General features: G+C 41.5%; 2 protein-coding genes across 3 annotated transcripts in view; one reads left to right on the top strand and one right to left on the bottom strand.

Annotated features, from left to right (window-relative positions):
- The window catches only part of lsamp (limbic system associated membrane protein), a 408,425-nt gene extending 403,367 nt beyond the window's left edge, over positions 1–5,058 (top strand). For both annotated transcript variants that reach the window (XM_056373907.1, XM_056373906.1), the window contains one exon: positions 1,122–5,058. In XM_056373907.1, coding sequence (XP_056229882.1) covers positions 1,122–1,219 — 98 coding nt within the window. In that variant the 3' untranslated portion in view covers positions 1,220–5,058. The remainder of the gene's footprint in view (positions 1–1,121) is intronic.
- Positions 5,059–7,060: 2,002 nt separating this feature from the next.
- On the bottom strand, positions 7,061–22,183 carry gap43 (growth associated protein 43). Its single transcript, XM_056374706.1, has 3 exons — positions 21,869–22,183; positions 14,130–14,781; positions 7,061–8,346 (listed from the first exon to the last, which is right to left on the bottom strand). Exons 1-3 carry the CDS (start codon positions 21,896–21,898, stop codon positions 8,267–8,269), a joined length of 762 nt encoding a protein of 253 aa, XP_056230681.1. The 5' UTR covers positions 21,899–22,183; the 3' UTR covers positions 7,061–8,266.
- Between the last annotated feature and the right edge of the window lie 886 nt (positions 22,184–23,069).

Here is a 23,069-nt window from a genome sequence, read left to right as displayed (position 1 = left end):
AGCCAATTGCTTTACAGTTTGAATCCAAAATGGAAGATATTAGTTATTTTATTTTAAAAAATACACAGCTATGAACAGCTATTACTATGACACCTCTGAGGAGTGTTTTATTCTTAACAACACAACTCTGTGTTTCCACAAACACAGAGCTAGTTTGAGCCAGTGGTTTCCACTCCATCTGTATTTGGCACACAAACAGCAGCATCATACACAATAAAGACCAGTGATCATATATCTCACATGGCTTGTTGTGGCTGAATTCAGATATGAAAGGTGTCATTATGTTTCTGCCAACACTTAAAATGTCCAATACCGGGCACTTTAAAGTTCACCAAAACATTTCCAGCACCTACTGCTGTTTCATTATCAGCTCATACAGATTCAACATCATATCTACCACACACACACACACACACACACACACACACACACACCCACACAAACACACACACACACACACACGCACACACAGAGCGAGAGACCAAATGAAGCTTGGTCTCCAAGACAAAGCATTGCTGGTTGGGGTTCGACCAGAACTGCAACATGTTTGAAGGTCTGAACCTATGAGGAGTACTGCAACCACAGTTCTCTCTCCACTGACTTAATGTTCATTTTGACTTTTTTATTTCTACAGTGGCGTGGATTATGCACGAGCTGCAATCACAGAAACAGAGTCAGCCGTACAGCATGGCCACCAGATGGCACTAAACAAGCCTGTAGTCACTTACAAACTCGGACAGGCTACAGCTCATTTAAACACATCATATTTTATGTTTTTACAAACTCAAATGCAAATATGTATAAAATTTATAGCACCAGAAGAACTCATTTGTTAGTGGTATCACTGTCAATTTTCGAGCTTTGTCAACCAAGAGAATTTTTTGGTGCCATTCTTTCTTAAACTACCTTTAAAAACATTAAAATTACCTTTGTGAATGAAAACCAAAATGGTGGATATCGATATATTTGTCATCTTTTTTCCTTTTTTAAATCAAAATAGTGGCAATAGTTATAGAGAATAGAGTGAGCTCTCTGGTAGTCACTCTGTCTCCTACATTAACACTCCTCTCTCTCTCTCTCTCTCTCTCTCTCTCTCTCTCTCTCTCTCTCTCTGTGTGTAGGACCCGGGACAGGCCGTGATATCAACGGTGCTGCCTGTGTATCTCAATCACTGTGGCTCCTGCTGGCCTCCTTCGCCTGCCTTTTCTTCAAGTGTTAATACCACTGTCTCCCTCCTCCTCCTCCTCCTCCCTCTCCCCTTCTGGCCTTTCTTCCTCCTCCACCTCCTCCTCCTTGTCTCCGACTCACCGACATCCTTATTGCTACCTTATTACCTACTTTACCACCCTTCCAGACTGTTTGCATCATGATACGAAAACCTTACGTGCTCACGAGCACTGCTTACAGATATAACTAAAAGCGATGGGTTATGAGTAAAAATGTAAGACGAACAACAACAAAATAAAAAAACAGTGAAATGAAGGACAGAACAAGCAAACAGTTCTCTTTTAAAGAAATGCATTGCTCTTTTTAATTCATATGCACTTCTTTGTTTCTGCTATATCTTGTCTTTTGGGGGTGTGGATCGGGTTCAGGATTCGTCATATTTTTGTCTTCACGGGAATGAAAGCAGAGGCACCCTGCTCACAGGGATGCCAACAATCATTTGTCTCTAGAAGTACTAAAGACATGAGATATGTTTCTTCTTACTCCCATTATGTTAACTTAAATTGTAGATCTAACCGAGTGTTTAACCAGTGCATTAATGAGCAACATGCAAAGTATCTGCCAAATATACATACAATATACTGTAGATTTGAAACTAATACATACAGAAATCAAAGGGAGAACACAGCAGCTGATTGTGTAATGAGATTAAAGCTTGATATTAAAAGTCTGTACGGCCATAATCTGATGCTATTAGACTGAAACTCATATATATAAAGCATTAGCAGGGTATCTCTCTAATCAGTGGCATTGTTTCTAGATGCAGCAGTCACTTGGGTTGTTGCCGTCCAGCCCAGAAACCGAGGATGCAGTGAATAGAATTGACTTGATCCTAACTGAGCTAAACCAATGCAGAGCGCACACCTGAGGAAATTAGTTAATCTGGGGATGGATGTCTACATCCATCTTCAGTGGCTTTACAACCACTCGCCTTTATTCCAAAAGAATCCCTCTTTTCTTTTTGCAGCAGGACTCTCTCTCTTAAAATAGAAACACAGTAGGTTATAACGACGCGTACTGTAAATAGTAAAAATTTTGTATTTCTCTATGATAAGACAAACGTGTTCTGCCGCTGTAACAACTGGAAACAGAGAAGATTGTTGCGGTGTATGTTGCTCGTCTGATGACCAACCAACCGTACTGTGCAGTGTGTCTCTGCTCCACAGGCAGGCTGCACCGTGTTCGGCTACATATACTGTCCTACAAAACAGTGTTTGCTTTTAGTTTATAAGTTTTAGGATCATTCTTCTATACTGCTGGAATTTGGATAAAAAAGTATGACACCAATGAATGACTCACTTTTTAGTTTTTCTCTTTCAAAGAAGTATGTGTGTTTTAATATGAAATGATACAGAAAAATTCATAATATATTGATATTGAGGTTATTTTTTCTGTCTTTACCTCATTCATTTTAGTTGTGTGTGTATATATACTTGAATCCAATGTCCTTAGACTATATGAAATGGCAAATTTTATGTTTCCATGTTTCTGAATAGGATATAATTTTGTTGAGGATGGATAACTTGCAGATCTCTTGAACTGGCAAACCCGTTCTATCATGTGAACTGAAGCCCATTACACAATGATGTTTAAAAAAAAAAGAAAAAAAGGTCTAGCATAAGTTTTGTGCAGTTATTATTGTACCTATCCTTGAGATGATACAAGTGCTGGCTTACATGATGTAATAGGGAATGGAATATTATGTTTAGCTTACAATGCTTGTCCATATACCAGGTATTTAATATGAGAGCAGCAAAGAAAGCAAACTCTGCTTGTTCCCCTCAATGGCCTTCAAGGCCACTGTACTGATGCCTCCTTAACAAAATAATACCATTACATTACATGTCCTACAGCTAATTTTCTCTTCACACCATAGAGTTAATATTTTGTAAAACTCACAAGAAGAAGACCTTTCAAGCAGTGCAATTCTTTCAGGAAACAGCTGAAAGGTCATTGCTGTTGTGATGAGAATTGCAGAAACTGCCTTTTTTGCCATTTATTTTGACCTACTGTAAGGTGACTAATAGCATATGGACACCGGCGCCCAGCTCAGCTCCACGACTGGATGTGTGTTCACATCTCCGCTCTTCTAACAGCCGAGATAGCTCTAGTACTGTAAAACACACGTGTAATTACTGTCATCCTTGTCATCGCACATTAAAAGACTTGTTCCCGGTGTTTTCATTGTAAATGCTTCTGAGGCCATGGCGGTGTGACATTGTAGTGTTGGTAATGCCATCTGATCCGGTCTAATTTTCATGTAGGTGAAACTGTAGATGCAGAGCTGTACAGAGACTGAAACAGGCCAAAATTTCAACCAAAAAATGAAGCATTTAAACAGTTGAAACAACATTTCTATCGTCTCTATCAGTAAATCAGTCAAGGAAGTGAAAGAAAGCTGCTTGTTTTTATGCTTTCATCATCTTACGCACGCGTTTTTGTTTATTTTTTTACAACTGAACAAGTAACTCTGGTGTAGCCACTTTAATGTGGATTAACTTGACTCCTAATGTTTTTGTACTACACTGGTATTTCTGCAGGCTTTCCTAATTGCTTTTTAGCCACTTTACTAACCCATACTTGAGGATGCTAGTTTATCAGCAGCAGCCATTTTACTGTAGTAAGAAGTGAATGACGTGGAAGCTGTGGCAAAATTCTTCATGATCAGTTTGCATGAGAGCAGTCTGTGCTACATGTCTATTCCAGTAAGTCTGTCTGTCTCACTTTCTGTCGCATTAAATAAAAAAAAAAAAAAAAAAAAACAAAAAAAAATCTCAGGGCAGAGCAAGGCTGGCCTTGGGCGGACACTCAGACAAACTCAAATGTGCTTTTTTGCGAGAGGAATCAAGAGCAGGTTCAAATATCTTCAAATTGTGCTCAGCATTTATTTTAAACTGCTTGGGATGAATGATGGGTAGGAATCAGTGCATCAAGAGACTTTAAAGGACAGTATATTGACTGTCATTCATTGTTTAAACATTCATACCATCCAGGTGATTTGCATAGGAGGCAAACCTCACCAATGTGGGTGACCAAGTATTCCATGCAGGTTAAAATCAGCCAACAAGCACTGACTAACGAACAAAGACCACTTAAACAAAAGCCATGGAGCTCTGTCTTATCCATAAAGCAGAAAATGAATATGAAATAGTGTATTTCCATTGCTGATAAAGACCAACAGCCAGCCTATGGACACAGCACCAACCCCCTGTAGACAGACCTGGATATCTACTGAAGACTGTAGATACAAGCTTTAGGTTTGCTATTGACCATTGCCTCAAAACATCATCATCGCTTCACTGTACAAAACTGGCTTATGTATGTGCGCGTGTGTGCTCATAAGATTCTGTTCATTCTTATTAACCTACCTGAGGAGTTACATACATACATGAGGCATGAGGTACATGATGAGTTGGCCGGACAGCTAGCTTTCAACTTTCCACCGAGCTATATGGTTACAGTGGTAACCCTCAATTTTAAGTTTAGATTCTTTTTTTTTCCTTTTCCTCCTTTGTGTGTATATACAGTATGATGTTTCTACAGTAGAATGTTGTAAAGTCAGCAGATCCATAAGATCATGTTTATACAACTCAACATTTAAAAATTTAAACAGCAAATGTAACTATCATGTTTGTACTTCCCTTCCCTTTGTCTTGGGAAATTAAGATTCAATCATGGATTATGACATAGCAATGTCCTGGTCTCTTTTTTTCTGTTTTATTTTATTTTATTACGGCATAAGGTAATTGCAATCAGTTTCTAAAAAATGACATGTAATAAAAGGTATATGAGAAAATGTTCATAACGCAAAATAAAGTTGTTTGAATTCAGTGTTCTGTATTTGAATGTGACTTGAGATGTTGGGGCAAGTAAGCTGTTTTTTTTTTTTTTTCTTTCTTTTTGGAGATAGCTTGGAACACACAGAAACTTAATGGCACTGTTGTGTTTATCACCATGTAACATGCAAATAAAATATGTATTGTTATAAATGTCCCTGGAAGAATTTTTTTTTTCTCAGAAAGTGTGACATTCAGCTCATCACCAAGGAAACGCTCAAGTTACACTCTTTTGTGCCAAAGATGAAAGGTAAGACGGGTGTTGCCACCACCGCCATTAACGACAATATGGCCCAGGCTCATTATTCCGCTGTCATGGGAACAGCTGCAGTAAAAGGTTTGTCCACCAGATGTCATAACACACCAAGCTATGCCCTTGCTGTGTTGTGGCATTTGGAAAAATGAGGACACAAACACATTATTCTGCATCACTGTTAGCCTCTGAGTCTGAATATGAACAGGGGATTGTAGCAGTGTTAGAGGTTAGAAAATCAAGCCTGTTGCTGCACAGTTTCTGGCTCAAACCACAGTGCCAGCTGGGAAAATGTGGGCCAGGAAAGCAAATGAGGAACCCTCACAATGTCCTGGAACAGCTTTGAGAGTAAAATATCTAATCTGGAACTGTTGGGGCTGCTCAGTGGCTGAATGTAGGTTTTATCTTATGTATTACATATATCGACTATAGTGGATGTTATTATTCAAAGAGATGGGGTAAAAACCAGCGTAATCTTTTGACTTTTGTTGCACAAAAAGGTGAAAGAAAGTCCTTGAAATGGAGGGATTTGAAAAGGAAAATTTGAAACTAGAGGGTAAAAACTTGATAAAACTAGATAAGAGTAAGACAGGACAGGAAGGCACGGGAGAGTGTCTGACTCAGCGGGAAGAGGCCGATAAAACAAACTTTTCAGAAACCTAATCCTCATTCCAAGACTTGCATGTTCAGCAAACTAGCTTCATTAGCATAAAGGTCATACAAATTTTCCAAGACTGAAGTTGGTATTTATGTTAATGTTACCTTGGGGTTATTATTATTTATTACATTTTCACTGAACCATGCTACTTCCAATATTTGGAACTGATATTCCAACACAAAACTACTGCTCCATAAGGACTCTCCAGGTGTTTCTATTATTTTGTACATCCCATTTATATAATTGAAGATAGGGTAAATAACAGAAACACCTCTCTGTATAATGTAATACAGCTTCAAACACTACATCCTCCAAAATGATACGTTGAACCAACAAGCGTCTAAAACTATTTTAATAAAAACTGATTATAACTTTCATGCAGGAGGTTTTACAACATGACTGTTGTATTAGACTACATCAGTTTTAGCTACATGTTCCTAATAAATTGACAACTGAGTGTATATTAGTAATTATCAGTTGTATGCACAGGCTGTATAGTGCCTGGCTGGGATTAATTGGTGGATTTCGGTGCTGAACTGATTCACCTGGCAGCCTAAAGATGCTCAGATTTTAACAGTTTTATCATAAATTACTATTATCACCATATAACATGTTTTACCCCTCCTCTTTTAAAATGTAACACATTTATGTGTCTTGGATCAACAGATGAACTTGTTCATCAGAGTGTGGTGTTGTTGTAACTTCAGTGTACAGGACTGTGATGTTTATTAAAACTTCATGATGTCTGCTGCCTTTGACACACAGCTCCGCCCATTAACGTGTGTGTAGACAGCAGCCTTCAGCGTGATAGGCTTTTACTTATGGTGTGTAACCAATTAGATGGCGCCATGGGACACTGCTACACACATTTGTTGAGTTTACAGTCAGATCTCCCAAACTGTTTTTTACAAAACAAACACTGGAGGTTTTTAAGGTTTATGTATTGGTATTTTGCCCTTATTTGATCATTGACTGTGGATGTTGCATTTATGTGTTATTTGTGATATGCGACTAAACCATTAGACCACTGGCCACCCTGGAATGAGGTTTCAACACAGCTTTAGACAAACTCCACAGTTTATGATGGTAATTGGCACATTTGCTTTATTTTGAAAACAGACATTGAAACCATTTTTATTTTTTCATATTTTTTTCTCACAAGTTTGAACTCCTTGATAAGGTTGAAACTGGACATTGCACTCACTGGAACATAGGAAAAGTATTTTTTGTTTGCTCATTTGTTTGATTTTTCTTCTTTTTTTTTTGTAACATCAGTGCAAGAGTAATTTTCCAATTCATATAAACTGTCATAACAACACCAAAGACATCAAAAAGAAGCCGCCACACCTCTTAAGTTTTTGTGACTGCGAAAAAGTTCCTCTCAGAGGGAGAGTTCCCATCATGCATCTGGTTCGATGGTTCATGCTACTGTTCTCATGTTTGGTTTGGCAGAACACAAATCGTCATATAAGAGCCAGTTACATCAATACTATAGCTGATTTCTATAGTTTATTATATGATCATGTCATTCAAATGGCAACAGGTCCTTTACTGTAAATGTGGGTAAACAGAGAGTTTGTAAAAGGGGTGTAAACCAAGCTTGAATGACTCAAGCAGAATAGAGAGAGAGTGATAGTCTTGTCCTATATGTGGTTTTTGAATTGAGGATAAAGCTGCCCAACTGGAAATGTCACACATTTAATTATACATTCTATTTTCCATCCAATGTGACAATACATTACCTATTTTGTTGTGTTCTCAATACACCTGTACCGTGTCGAAAACTATAATTGCATTTCAAAACCAGTTTGTTTTTGTGCGTGCATTTGCAGAACGGACTTTATTTGGAAAATGTGTCAAAGAAAGTGCATTGCAATGCAAATTAAGGATGTTGCACTGGCAATGCATTTTAAATGTGTAAATATCCAGTTGGGAGCATTCACTCCACCATTATTTCACTTACATTAAATAGTGAAGATGTACCGAATCAAATCCTCCTTCTCATCAACATCATCATCATCATAATCATCAACAACATCATCATCATCATCATCATCATCATCATCGTCATCATCATCATCATCATCACTTCCTCATAGTATTAGCTTGAGCCAAAAAACTTCACGCTGGAAACTCCCCCAACATGAGAAAATCATTGCCACACAAAAAATGACAAACAAATAGAAACGGACTGCCTTCACATTGGGAAGGCAAAGAGCAACCTTTTTAGATTTTTGATTTTGTGTTATTCTTCATACTCTTAATTCTGCTTTCTTTAGGTTAGACTTTGCTTTAGTCATCCTTGGACTCGGTGGCCTCTGCCGCTCCATCTGCTGGGGTGGCCTCCTCTTCTTTAGACTCCTCTGCAGCATCTGAGTGGAGGGAGGGAATAGGGTGGGGGGTGGGGGGGTGACATGTAAGGTTGGAAAGAAGAAGAGCATGATAGATAAAAGGTGGGTTGGAGAGAAGAAGAGAGAAAATTAGCCTGTGGGAAGGAGGTTTTATATTGTGAGGTTGGAATAATAAAGCTTAACTGGGTCTTCTGAAATACTGAACATCAAAGATTTTTACATTTCAGCTGCTACTTTTGATGTTTTAAATATTTCACCTCAGAAATTTCTCTGTCACAAAAAAAAAAAATCATGAAAATGTGGATATCTTCATTCTAGAAAAAAAAATATACAGAAGGAACTTTGTAAATTCCATGTTGTTCACAAGATGTCAACAACGAGAGCGTGTCAGTCACAACCTAATGTCTGAAATCCCACATTGGCTGTGTAAATAATGAAGGAAGAGAGTTCTCCTAATGGACCCATGAAGCATTTTAACTGGCAACACAACGCTAACTGCAGCATCTCTGCTTGTCACAACCGATACTGTGATGCCCACAGTGTACTGCACTGTAATAACATCCCGTGGTGGCTTGCTGAATAACAATCAATGATACATCACTAAGCCATTGCTAATCGGATTTGTTGAGTAACTTTGCTCTATTTCAATTTTTTTTTTTAATTAGTCTACTGTTTTTTAAATCCTGTTTTCTATTTTCCTGCTACAAAAATTCTTATTATATTCATCTGTTGTCTATAAAATTAAAAATAAAAATGAGTCATATCTGGATAAGACCTCATCATACAGTATATATGGGTTTCAGTGATTTTGTGATCTTTATTTTATTGTTTCTGACCAAACCTATTATTCAACTACCCTAAGAGCGGTGATGTCATACCCCGGTGATCTCATACTCTTTTAATAGAGGAGACATCGAAGAATGACATCATTGCATTGGAGACTGGGGTGATCGAGTGCATGTGTGTGTGTGTGTGTGTGTGTGTGTGTGTGTGTGTGTGTGTGTGTGTGTGTGTGTGTGTTTCACGGCGAGCCAGAGCGAGAAAGACAGAGAAGTGGGGCGATCATGTCGGTGTTAGTGTTTGCACTACAGAGTGTGTGTGCGTGCGAGTGTGTGTATCTGTGTGACTCAAGACGGCATGAGTCATAGCAGATCTTCCAGGTAAGAGGTAATTAGCTTGTTAGCCAGTATGACAGGGATGAGAATGTCCTTCTCTGCAGTCACTGAACTGTGTGATGCAAATACAATTTCACCCAATTTATGGTGCCAAAGCTCGTCATTTCGTTTTTTTGACATAAGTTTCACCTCAGTTAACTACACCAGAGATAGTACCGACTAAACGGTGGTTTAGTTTTGATTCTGATGCATTTGAAAAATAAGAACTGGCGATCGGAAAAACAAGCCCCCGCCTGCTGGTGATCTTTCTTGTGGTTTGTCAACCCTGCCCACTGATTTCAGTAAACAATGTTAATGAGAACATGACACATAGTTTACTGTGGAGCTTTAAACACATAAAGTAAGTAGAACTGAATTGTAATAAAACAGTCATCACCGGATCAGAATTTTGTACCTATATAAAAAAAAATTTCCGCAACTTGTACTGCAATTATAATTTTGTTTTGTAACATAAGGCATCTTGTTTCAGTTTAGAGCTTCTCATATAAAGAACAGATTTTCCACATGGAGGGCTGTAAGGCTCTGTCCTGGATCTTTGACTTTTCAGTCTTTTGTAAGTTACCACTAGGGGTCATCTACCATAAGCACAGTGTTGATGTCCACTGCTATGCAGATGACACCCAACTCTATATTGCTGTTGATCCTAATGATCTCAGCCTGTTTACTCCTTTGAGAACTGCAAAACAGAGGTCCTCATCACTGGTCAAAAAGAGCAAAGAGTCTAACTGTGCCCACAGTTTACAACACTACTCAGCACATTGTACTTCAGGCAAGACATTAAGGTGTTACCATCAATTTTTATGTAACTTTCCAGTTGTAAATGGGTTCTGCCAGACATGCAGAGAACGTTTCACATGCTTTTTGCAAGTACTAGACAAGCAGGTGCAACTACATTGCACTGTTCACATGTCTCCCAAAGAGTCTAAAAATTACTTATTGCTTATAAAGAACACTGCTGCCAGAGTTTTACCCGATACAAAAAATCAGCTCACTGGCTTTGGGTAAATCTTTTGTACTTGTCTATGCATGTATTTGAATGTATAAGACTATGATTACATGATATGTAAAAGAAGAGTGAAGCATTTATTTTGTCTTAATTTTACTTTGTTTTATTTTTATTATGTCGTATATGTGAATGCATTCGTATTTGTGAATTTTAAGGGTTGTTTAAATTACTCATTTCTTTTATAGTGTGTGAATATGCAGTGCTCTTTTATCATACGATGACAGTTACCAACTTGGTCAGATGTAACTAAGTGAAGCCAACCACCCTTGGCAGAGGATCTGGATCATACCCAAGCTACCTCATGAATAATTCAGTTATATCAGAGTACCTGGTGTCCTTGTGCAGGTGACACAGTCTGTGCACTGACAAACCTTAACCAAGTGACTTAGTTATGAATATTCATTTGCTCTCTGAGACACTTCAGTTGGTAAAACAGATTGTGGCCAGCAGTGGACTGTTAATTAGCAGCTCTTTGTCAAATAGTGTTTGTTTGTGACAGACTTCCCTGGTGCGGATCATGACCAGTAGGGATCATTAATCATTCATTTAAATCAGAGCACCTGTTATACCCGCTCTGTTCCATGCAGGCCAGCTATCCCGTCGAGGTGGTAACTATGACAACAGGGAGACAGTGCTGCCTAGGTGACCTACTTTCAATGTAGTTCTCCAGTTAGTGTGTGTGTGTGTGTGTGTGTGTGTGTGTGGTGTGTGTGTGTGTGTGTGTGTGTGTGTGTGTTTCACGGCGAGCCAGAGCGAGAAAGACAGAGAAGTGGGGCGATCATGTCGGTGTTAGTGTTTGCACTACAGAGTGTGTGTGCGTGCGAGTGTGTGTATCTGTGTGACTCAAGACGGCATGAGTCATAGCAGATCTTCCAGGTAAGAGGTAATTAGCTTGTTAGCCAGTATGACAGGGATGAGAATGTCCTTCTCTGCAGTCACTGAACTGTGTGATGCAAATACAATTTCACCCAATTTATGGTGCCAAAGCTCGTCATTTCGTTTTTTTGACATAAGTTTCACCTCAGTTAACTACACCAGAGATAGTACCGACTAAACGGTGGTTTAGTTTTGATTCTGATGCATTTGAAAAATAAGAACTGGCGATCGGAAAAACAAGCCCCCGCCTGCTGGTGATCTTTCTTGTGGTTTGTCAACCCTGCCCACTGATTTCAGTAAACAATGTTAATGAGAACATGACACATAGTTTACTGTGGAGCTTTAAACACATAAAGTAAGTAGAACTGAATTGTAATAAAACAGTCATCACCGGATCAGAATTTTGTACCTATATAAAAAAAAATTTCCGCAACTTGTACTGCAATTATAATTTTGTTTTGTAACATAAGGCATCTTGTTTCAGTTTAGAGCTTCTCATATAAAGAACAGATTTTCCACATGGAGGGCTGTAAGGCTCTGTCCTGGATCTTTGACTTTTCAGTCTTTTGTAAGTTACCACTAGGGGTCATCTACCATAAGCACAGTGTTGATGTCCACTGCTATGCAGATGACACCCAACTCTATATTGCTGTTGATCCTAATGATCTCAGCCTGTTTACTCCTTTGAGAACTGCAAAACAGAGGTCCTCATCACTGGTCAAAAAGAGCAAAGAGTCTAACTGTGCCCACAGTTTACAACACTACTCAGCACATTGTACTTCAGGCAAGACATTAAGGTGTTACCATCAATTTTTATGTAACTTTCCAGTTGTAAATGGGTTCTGCCAGACATGCAGAGAACGTTTCACATGCTTTTTGCAAGTACTAGACAAGCAGGTGCAACTACATTGCACTGTTCACATGTCTCCCAAAGAGTCTAAAAATTACTTATTGCTTATAAAGAACACTGCTGCCAGAGTTTTACCCGATACAAAAAATCAGCTCACTGGCTTTGGGTAAATCTTTTGTACTTGTCTATGCATGTATTTGAATGTATAAGACTATGATTACATGATATGTAAAAGAAGAGTGAAGCATTTATTTTGTCTTAATTTTACTTTGTTTTATTTTTATTATGTCGTATATGTGAATGCATTCGTATTTGTGAATTTTAAGGGTTGTTTAAATTACTCATTTCTTTTATAGTGTGTGAATATGCAGTGCTCTTTTATCATACGATGACAGTTACCAACTTGGTCAGATGTAACTAAGTGAAGCCAACCACCCTTGGCAGAGGATCTGGATCATACCCAAGCTACCTCATGAATAATTCAGTTATATCAGAGTACCTGGTGTCCTTGTGCAGGTGACACAGTCTGTGCACTGACAAACCTTAACCAAGTGACTTAGTTATGAATATTCATTTGCTCTCTGAGACACTTCAGTTGGTAAAACAGATTGTGGCCAGCAGTGGACTGTTAATTAGCAGCTCTTTGTCAAATAGTGTTTGTTTGTGACAGACTTCCCTGGTGCGGATCATGACCAGTAGGGATCATTAATCATTCATTTAAATCAGAGCACCTGTTATACCCGCTCTGTTCCATGCAGGCCAGCTATCCCGTCGAGGTGGTAACTATGACAACAGGGAGACAGTGCTGCCTAGGTGACCTACTTTCAATGTAGTTCTCCAGTTAGTGTGTGTGTGTGTGTGTGTGTGTGTGTGTGTGTGTGTGTGTGTGTGTGTGTGTGTGTGTGTGTGTTTTCCACCTCATACCCCCACCTACTCCAGACTGAGCATGCTCCATTATCTACCTGTCTGACCCAGTCTGAGAGTCCTTGGACCAGAAATATGAGTTCATGTCAAGTGTAACTTGTGGAAGTGCAGTGTTTCAACATTGTAATACAATTTCATGGCCTTCCAGTTTCTTCTTTGGTATACATTCTGCTGTAATTGGTCATCAAATGGTGGTTTGCTTTGAAATCTATTAGCTGGTGGTGGAGGTCCAGACGAGGAGGATGTTATCAATGTTTTGACATGCTGTTATGTGTAACAAGGGTTTAATGGGGTCATCAATCAACCACTGTTTGTGTTTTCTTTTGAATAAATGACTGTAGCAGAGAGGTTAATATGTCGGTCCTGGTATCTTGGAAATCTTATGAACCCATCTGAGACAATCATGAACCTTTATGACTCACAAAAAAATTATGCTTTTTCATTAAGAAAACATGCAACCTCGCCTCTTGGTATGATATATGATAATTCCCAAGATAAAACCAGCCCATTGTGCAACATCATTCTTGATAGTACTAACCCTGTGTTACCATCCCGATATCCATGCCTCATCAGTATGGAGTTCCCATCTTGCAGAGGCTGAGATACAAGTCTGTCTAATCTAATATTGAGCTGTGTCTCTGTGTAAACCAGTGAATAGTGGAGCACTGCCAAAGATCTTTAAATCCCAAAGATTCAACAAGCAGTTATTTCTTCTGTTGCCTGCCAGGCAGGCAGGCTATCGGAAAGCTTACCTAGTCATCTTTATTAGATTTTTACACTAAATTGCTGCTTGTTTGGCGAGTGAATTCGGTGCCCTAACAAGTACGTATACATCTCTGCGTTTGGTTCGGATTTCGTGAGAAGCTTCTCATAGGTTCTTTCCAAGTGGGCTCATTTTATTTGGCATGTAATGGTTTTTAATGAATCCTACTGTAATGAATGGAAGTTAAAAGCTTTAGAATAATTTACATACCTTGTTTATCTTTTGTTTGGTTAGGCTCCTCCTTCTCAGCTGTCGGGCTGACAGCAGCAGGCACATCGGCTTGTCTGGCCTCCTCCTTTTTCTCTTCACTCTTCTCCTCCTCCTTCTTCTCCTCAGCTGTGGCTGTGGTGGGACTCTTAGCTGCTGCCTCTGGGGCATCCACCTCTTTGGGCTTCTCCTCGGCTTTCTCCTCCACCTTCGGCTCCTCTTTCTGGGGCTCAGAGGGTGCCGTGGCGGCCGTAGGAGAAGCAGCAGCTGGGGCTGCCGCTACAGGAGATGTCGCTGCGCCTGCAGGAGAGGCAGCAGCAGCTGCTGGGGGATTACCTGGCTTGTCTGCCACTGGGCTTTTGGCTTGGCTTGTCTCATCCTCCTTCTTGGCCTCCTCTCCTGCAGCTTCCTCCTCCTTTGCAGGTGCCTCCTCTCCGTCTGCTTTCTTTACCTCCTCTCCTCCCTCCGTTGCCTCCTCTGCAGCAGCAGGACTGTCTCCCTCCTTCTCTTCCTCTCCATCTTTCATCTTTTTCCGGGTTATGTGTCCACGGAAGCTGGCCTGTATTTTGGTGGCAGCCTTGTGGGCCTTGTCCTCGGGTTTGTTGGTGGTGCCATCCTGTTCAATCTTTTGGTCCGCCTCCTCATTCTTCTCCACCTGGTTGCCAAGAGAAAATGCAACCAGTTAACATCTACTATAAGTTATCATGGGGGTCCACTGGAAAACCAGCAAGGGAATGTACTGGTTGTTAAAACTTGCAAAGTATCCCTCTACCATGGTGTTATGTAGCTTGAGGATGGTCATCCCAATTAATCATGCTGGCATACTTTTATTGGGGCTTAAAATCCCACCAAAGATAGAGACAGTATATCATGAGTTGAAAAGTCAGAAGACAGACAGAGACAGAGAGTAGGGTATGTGCTATGAGAGGCATTTGTTAGTTAACTTAAGAATTAATGTATTTATGTTCATTACCGGAGAAATATACACCAGGAAAATTGGGTTAGGGTTTTTTTCAGAATTTAGTTTAAGTGTAGGACTGGATAAGGAAGAGGGTTAGGAATAGGACAGTACACAATGTAATATTGAAAGGGGTTCCATGATATTACCTTCAGTAACTGGATCCATAGCTGTCCATCAAATAGTGGGTTGTGCTATGAGTCATATAAATCTAATGAAAAGAAATCAAATCAAATAAAGGAATGAATGATGAGCACTGAAAGTGGCAAACAAAATGAATCAGTACATTCAAAATGAATTGGCAAACAAATCAAGGTAAAATATTCTCCAGCCGCAGTTCAACTAATCAAAAGACTCAAATGTGCACCTTAAATGAACGTGAATAAGCAACATGAAGCAAACACAAATTGTCAAAGAGCATGCAGGCAGTGCAGCATCAGTTAGCCAAATGATAAAGATGTGAAAACTGCAGAATCTAAATGGTTTTGAGTGTTTTTGTCCTTCCATAATATCAGAGCTTTGTCAGGAGCCAGTGATGGGTTTGACAATAGTATGAATCTACAGCATTTTATCATTTCATGTGCTGGAAAAGGGAGATTTAGCGCCATTGTGAATCATGAGAATAACAGATTTGTGTGTGGATCGATTGTCTGAACGTAATAAATCTGATACACTGGGATTTGGGGCACAACAAATGACTCCAGGCATTTATTGCAATTATTCAATCCAGGCATGAGGTTGATATTGTCCTCTTGATAATGCTCCTGAAATACATTCAGAGAATAATTAAACTTAAATGTAAAACTCGCTCTGTGGCATCCATCAGTGTTCCCTGCATTCTCTGCTTAGGATATCCTCGTAACTGTAAACAGAAAAACGTAAGTGTTCAAAAATTGATGCTCTATCTCCAAAATAATGAGCCAATCTCTATTCTCTAGGTACAGTAGCTTTCTACGGCTCCATCTCCAGCTGCTAGGGAACGAGCTGCCTGCTAGAATCTCCTCAGCATTCACTGCCATACCCCTCCCAACCATCAAAGGTTACCTTGACAACCAGAGTGCTAACTCATCACGGCGCTGTCTGCTGGTTGGTGCTATGAAAGACTATATGTCACCCTGATTGGCAGCCCACCTGACCCCTCAGGGGAGCGGGCCAATAGGAACTCGTAAATCAGGCGGAGCAATCAGCATTGCTAAGGAGGCGTTGTGTTTGATGTAGCAGCAGGGTGCGATGCAGGGCCGGAGGGGTTATATATGTGTCTGTATGCATGGCAGTAGGCAAATGGTAGGCTGTGTCACCAAGCAGTAGCACCTTGTTTAAGGTGAGTGAATTTGAGTGGAAATGATTTTCAAGATGCGACTCGGCACCTGCATCCATCAGTCTGTTTCCTGGTACCTTCTGTCTCTAATAGTGTCATTACATTGGATATGAGGTTTGACTTGGACAGCTGCCCTGCGTGAGGAATCACATCTGTGTGACATGATTTAAGAGCCAGAGGCCCTAAACCAACATGTCTTATTCAGGGTCAGTGTGTCAGTGCAATATTGGAGCAGTGGGGGCCAAGGTGCAGCTGTGTTGGTATATTCACCTCCTCCACCTTTATTCACATGGAGTCTCTTGGGCTTGGGGTGTAAATCCTGCCCTGGGCCTTTCTGCAATTCTTAATATACACCATCTACCTGAAGCAATTTTGTGCAATGTAATTTTAAAAACCACTATAATACTGCTGGCTGCAAAAGGATTTTTAGGGATTTTACACTGCTCCTAGAGTATAGAGATTTATGTTTCAAACCCAAACTTGAGCTGTTTACTTAATGATGAAGTAAAGTGTGGAAATAAACTTAAGCAAGTGTCCTGCTATTGGATCAGAATATGGAGGCAGACAGACTGGCACACCCTTTACTCTTAATAATATGCAGGTCTCTGATGACTTATTGGGCTTTTATTATGTCTGATCTCATGGGTGCTTACAATTGCCAAAATTTTGACCCAAGCACTTAACTCTAAATAGAATTACTGGCTACATACAGCCTGAGTCAGACAGAGAGAGAAAGAGAAAGTGATGGATGAGGGTGTTTGGGAATATGGGGGTATGACATCATTATTGGAACGGAGGGGATGTCATTTACTTTAGAGATCTGGGTGTGTGCGAGCGCAAATGTAATAAAATACCAGCAGAGTGCCGAGTGATCTCATATCAGTGTATGAGGATGGGGAAGAAAGATCATCATCATAGTTTGACCACAATTGTAGCATCATCATTTGAATTATTGATATTTGTCTGGGCATCACCATTCAAAAGTGCTGCGCTGTGATTTTCTGCTGTCATCTGTTTCCATGGACCATAAGATTCACTGCAGGCCTACTTTGGCTTGTCATATCAAACCTGACCTGTAATATACAATCACCAGTGGTTAATGGTTGAAACAGCGGCTACAAAACATTTAAATCCCATACTATCTAAAGAGAAACATCGCTGCAAACCATTTCACATTTGCTTCTTAAAGACTCTGACTGTTAATTGAACTCTGGTCACGTACCCTCCTGCAGGCACTATTCCACTCGTGTCTGTGCAGCACACATTTTCATTCATAAATACAGCAGCACCTCCCAAAGGTGCAGCACACCACAAGGTACACTCCCTTGAAGTCTTCACACCGAGACTCCACCATCGTTTAAACTCTTCCTTGATTAATTTGCAATGAGACAACATATTTGCATTATCAGGTTAATCAAATGACTTATTACAATTAGCCCGCAGTGTTTCCTCTTTTAACACAGCCTTTGTGGTTGCCATAGATACACCACATTAACCAATGTGTGCTTTTTTTTTTTTATCCAACAAAAACTAAAGCAATATAATACTGCTTATTTTTGCATGATTGCAAAACAGACAATTACACAATTCCCCTGCAATTATAACAGCTACAGTATGATGTAGCATCATTAAATACTCGCTATAGGACACACTGACACCATTTCACATGTAGGTGACAAGTAATGACCGCCATCTTCATGTTCAGAATCTGAATGTACAGTAGTTCACAGGTTAATTTACTTAAATACGAGAGTGCCATTCAGCAGAGGACAAACCCCCGTGTCTGTCCTGTCTGTAAAGGTGATAAATAACTGTGCTAAAATGTGTTTAGAACATTATCTGACAGCGGGATGTGTGTATCACGGCTTTGCCTATCAACTGCAGTCTGTGCTCTCTCCCTGTCTGTATCTGTCCTTGGGTGGGCACCGGCTGTCGTGAGAACCACACCCCAGAGTCAACGGCTTCACCGACAGATCCATAACTGCACACACACATACACACATACCATCCCCCAATGGCGACACACAGTAACAATCCACCACCTTCCCACTGCCTCATTGCCAGTGAGTGCCATTAGGGACTTGTTTCAGGCAGGGGGAGGAGGGGAAAGGAGGACAAACGGGGGAAGACATGGTGCTGGTTGAATTACCACAGAACCACATCTCACACTAATGCACACACCAGGCGTGCATATAATCAGGGTTTTTTTTATTATTATTATTCTGGTCCATTCAAGAGGGAGACTCCCTTTTCACCACGCCGCTCCACCCAGCCTTGGATCGAATGCCACTAGCAAGAGGGGAGAGAAATATTAAAGGTAATATTTGCATTTCTATAGAACATTGCTTTGCAGAGGCCCCTTTAATCACGAACCCAACAGGTGCGACTGCTCAATTTTTTTTATCCAAGTCATGTAATTATTAAAGATGCTGTAAGTAATAAAATATATAGTGCATGGTCAAATTTAAATCATATGGAAAAACTCCCCAAACATTTGTCATATTAGCAGAGTTCCCAAGCAGGCAGAGAGATAATATTAGCCACCCTGCTGCTGGTGGCACACACACTTCCTGCAACGACACCTCTCTCCTGAAAATCCCAGCATGATTTCAATGGCTGTCTGCTTTTTCTGCAGGAACCATCCAGACACCATGGACCGGCTGCTGTCTCTAACTGCTGAATATCTCTTTTCTCTTTCTGTCGTCTTTCATGCTCTTTCTCACTAAGAGAACTGCTACCCACTCATTCTCTCTCTCTCTCTCTCTCTCTCTCACACACACACACACACAGACACACACACACAGTGTAGCACCACACCCTTCTAGCCAGCTATCTCCTGCAGATGAGGAGAGGGGGGCTCAGGTGGTGACTGCCACAGCCCCCGCTCGCCATCTCCCTCTCTCCTTCTCCCTCTCTCTCTCCGTTGACGGTGAATTGATGAGCGATGTTAAAGGAGGCACTGTGTCTTTTACCACAGCCCGGGAAAAAGATGCTCCGCAGCAACTAATAAGCGGCCATATGCCAGCGTCATTACATCCTCTGGAGCAGCCTTTAATTCAATTACACCGTCTCTCTGCCTGAACAAAGGCTCCGCAATCGCCACTGATCTCATAGGGCCGGGGATGAGGATAGGGAGAGGGGCTGAGCAGAGGGGCAAGTGGAAGGGGAGAGGAGCTGGAGGAAAGAGGCTGTGGCTGGACATGGTGCTTGGGAGGGCGGGGGAGGTAGGTTGTTGGAAGCAGGAACTAAAAAAATGTGGGCTGTGGCTGATGCTTTGGCTGAAGGCAGGCTCTGAGGAAAGGTCTTTGAGTGCATGAGGAGCCACAGTGTGAGAGGACATAATTGTCTTTAAGGGTCTTGATTATGGACTATTGTCTAGAAGGATTTAGGCTCAAGGTCCTGGATCGAGGAGGAGAACTAGGAATGGAGGAGGGGCGGAGCTAGAGACATTTAGACACTTAACAGAGCAGACATGGGAGTGATTTGATAAATCCTGGTTCATGGGGAAAATGGCAGGCTTGGTGGTGGAGGAAGACCTGAATTTGAGAATAACTTAGACTTGGATTTAAGAACCTGATCCTTGCTCTTTCCCCAAACCCTGAGGCAAGGACAAGTAGCATGTTTTGTGGTTGAAGCTGAAGTCGAGTTCTGCTCTAAATTTGCATAAAACTAAAGGTAAAGCGAGAGATGGGGGCTTCTGAAGAGACTCAAATGAAGTGCTGCCCACTTCGACAGTGAAGATGTTGCAATAGCACTTAACACTCCACAATGGCAGCACCCACAGCAATATTGCCACGTTTTAAAGCAGAAAATCATGCTCTTTGCTCATCCATCCATGAGGACCACACAGAGTGTGTCTGGATTAATTTATGTCCATGCCCATGAAAACCAGGAGCAGGAGGATAAGTGCTTGGAGGTCGGGTGGACATTTTTTCCCTTGTGGTGAGATGTGCACGTTCAAGGCAGCGAAAATGTTCTGTGGGAAAAACCAGTGCCTCACCCACATGGCTGCAGTGTGCAGCACACCGGCTTCTTTTCCTTCATGTTTCCCACCCCCTCTAATCGTCCTCACCTTTGCACCTGCTCAACTCCAACCGTCATCCCTCACTCTGTCACCACCACATTTCTTGCCGGTTTGAAGCCACCCATCCAGGTTCATTTTTGCTTTGCTGCATGCCTGCCTCCCTCTACCTTCCCCCATACCTTGCAACCTCCCTACCTGTCTCAATCCCTTTTTTTCCACCTCTATTTCTGTGCCCACCAGGTTCTCTCCACCTCCCTCTCATATCTTTCCACCATGTGTACCAGCCACACTCCACCCTGCCGCTCGTTCTCTCCTGCCTGCCTCTCTGCATCCTGTTCTTCCTGCATGTCTTTCAACTGGCAAGCCTTGCTTCCTTTCTCTCTCCTCCCTGCCAGAGCTTATATGACTCATACTGGCTGACATTTAAGAAGCAATCAAGTGCCATCAGAATCCAGTGTGATATGAGTCTGATAAAAATCATAATTATTTTGAGATAGCAACAGGAACCTGGCCCTTGATCACACACAAAAACCACCATGATAGCTGCTGGATTACAACAGAGTGAAGCACAGGAGAGTGCCACCTTCTCCTCCACTGTTCAGACCCACCCGCTTCCATGCAACACCTTTTTTTTTTTAATTATTCTCTGCCACTGAGAATAGCCATGGGTTATTATAAACTACCCAACACCACCCTTTCACACCCTTTAAATGAGTGCACACTTCATAGTACCCTCCATTGACAGCATCCACTTATAAAGCTGGAGGGCTATGATAATCCATTTAGACTCATTTATTCCCATTGTATTCCCCCGAGGCCACTGACATGATGGTGCTGCTCACTCAATCCGTACCCCACCCTTTTTTTCTCTTCACTGTGGAAATTTACTTTCCCGTTTCACCCATTTCTGCTCAAGATAACACAAGTACAAAAGATACTAACATGCACATTTAAGGCATCAATTAAAAGCACATAGGTTGCCCTAATTCATTTGTGACTCTGAGTTCAGTAGAGCTGCCGAATAAATGACGGAGTATTCCAGCTTTAAGAACAGAGACAATGCAGAATCTATCAAGTGCTTTTCAATAATCTTTCACTTTTTTCAAGTGCTTGATCAATAGGAGGGAATGCCCAGTTGCCCAAGATCGAGTTACAGTCTTGTGCCTCTCTGCAAGTACAGTGTGAGGTCTGAGAAGCATTGTGGCAACATCCATTCATGCAGGATAATCACATTAACTAGGCGTGTCTGGGCTCTGTAGATAGACTTCTGTAAAGACAAGCCAGGCCCCGAGTCAAAAGGAAATTACACCAGCATTTTCTCTAATCTCTCCTCAAGCATCCTGATCTGACTACAAACCAACAGTCACAAAAGTTCAGAGTTGAGATGAAGCATTTTATCACAAGAGCTGAAATGATTGATAAAGCAAATCAGAGCAGTTTACCGGTTTGGTTCTTCTTATGCAGCACAGCATAGTTGTAGTTGTAGTATCCTCCCTTTTTCTTCTCTGCTTCTTTCTTCCCTTTTTCTCCCTTTCACTTCTCTCTCACCCTCTCTCTCTCTCTCTCTCTCACGTCCGTGCACACACACACTCTCTCTCTCTCTCGCGCTCGCTCTCTCTCTCGCTCTCTCTCTTTCTCTCTGGCTGTATCAACAGCTAAGCTGCTCAGTGCTTTTACTCATCCCAGTTTGCACACACACGCTCTTCAGTCGGTCTGCCTGGACGCACCTCTCTCTCTCTCTCTCTCCTACTCGCTGCCTGACAATGACTACAAGCCCACCCTTTAAACCCCTCCCTTTCCCTCACTCCCTCCATCCCTCTCTCCTCCCCTCTTCCCTTCACACTATCCCCCTCCTCATCCTCCCCCTCCTCCTCCTCTTCCTCTTCTCACTCATAGTGATGAACCCCCCCACCCCCACCCCCACCCCACCTCTTTTAGATCAGCACTCCTTTTCTTCTACATCTTCTCACCCTCCTCCTCCTCCTCCTCTCTTTCAGCCTGGCTCCAGCAAAAGCTGCGGCCCCACCCTAAAAAGGCTCTCCCTTAATAACTGACTGGATACCTTCAATTTTTTGCCCAGATAGATCTTTTTTGATTGTGCTTTCTTTTTGCTTCTCTTCACAGCACCACTACCCCTCTGTTTTATCCCCTCCCCTTCCACACACACATAAGGAGGTGTCTTTTTTAAAAAAGAGGCTCCCAAATTATTGCTGAGGCTCCCTCTCAGACTATGTGTTGTACACTCTCTGGATCTGAGATCAGTGTTATGAGCCTGTGAGCTCCGTGTCTAAATTGCCACGGCGATGCCGAAAGCATGTTTTCTGGCACAGCCGGGAGCAGCTCTTGCCAGGAGAGACGTGTGAAAGGGAGCAGTGATGATTGCTAGGCGCATGCATCATGTGTGCACATATATATACACACACACACACACACACACACACACACACACACACACACACACACACACACACACACACACACACACACACACACACACACACACACACACTCTCTCTCTGTGCTCTTAGGACACGTCACCCGCACCACCAACCCACCCCCCCATACCCAGCGCTCTCTGTTCTCATGGAAACACCAGCAGATAGACTAGAAGAGCAGAGGAGTGTGTGTGTGTGTGTGTGTCTG

The sequence above is a fragment of the Seriola aureovittata genome, chromosome 4 (genome assembly GCF_021018895.1).
Source record: "Seriola aureovittata isolate HTS-2021-v1 ecotype China chromosome 4, ASM2101889v1, whole genome shotgun sequence".
NCBI classification, from domain to species: domain Eukaryota; kingdom Metazoa; phylum Chordata; class Actinopteri; order Carangiformes; family Carangidae; genus Seriola; species Seriola aureovittata.
This window is presented reverse-complemented; position numbering and strand designations above follow the sequence as displayed.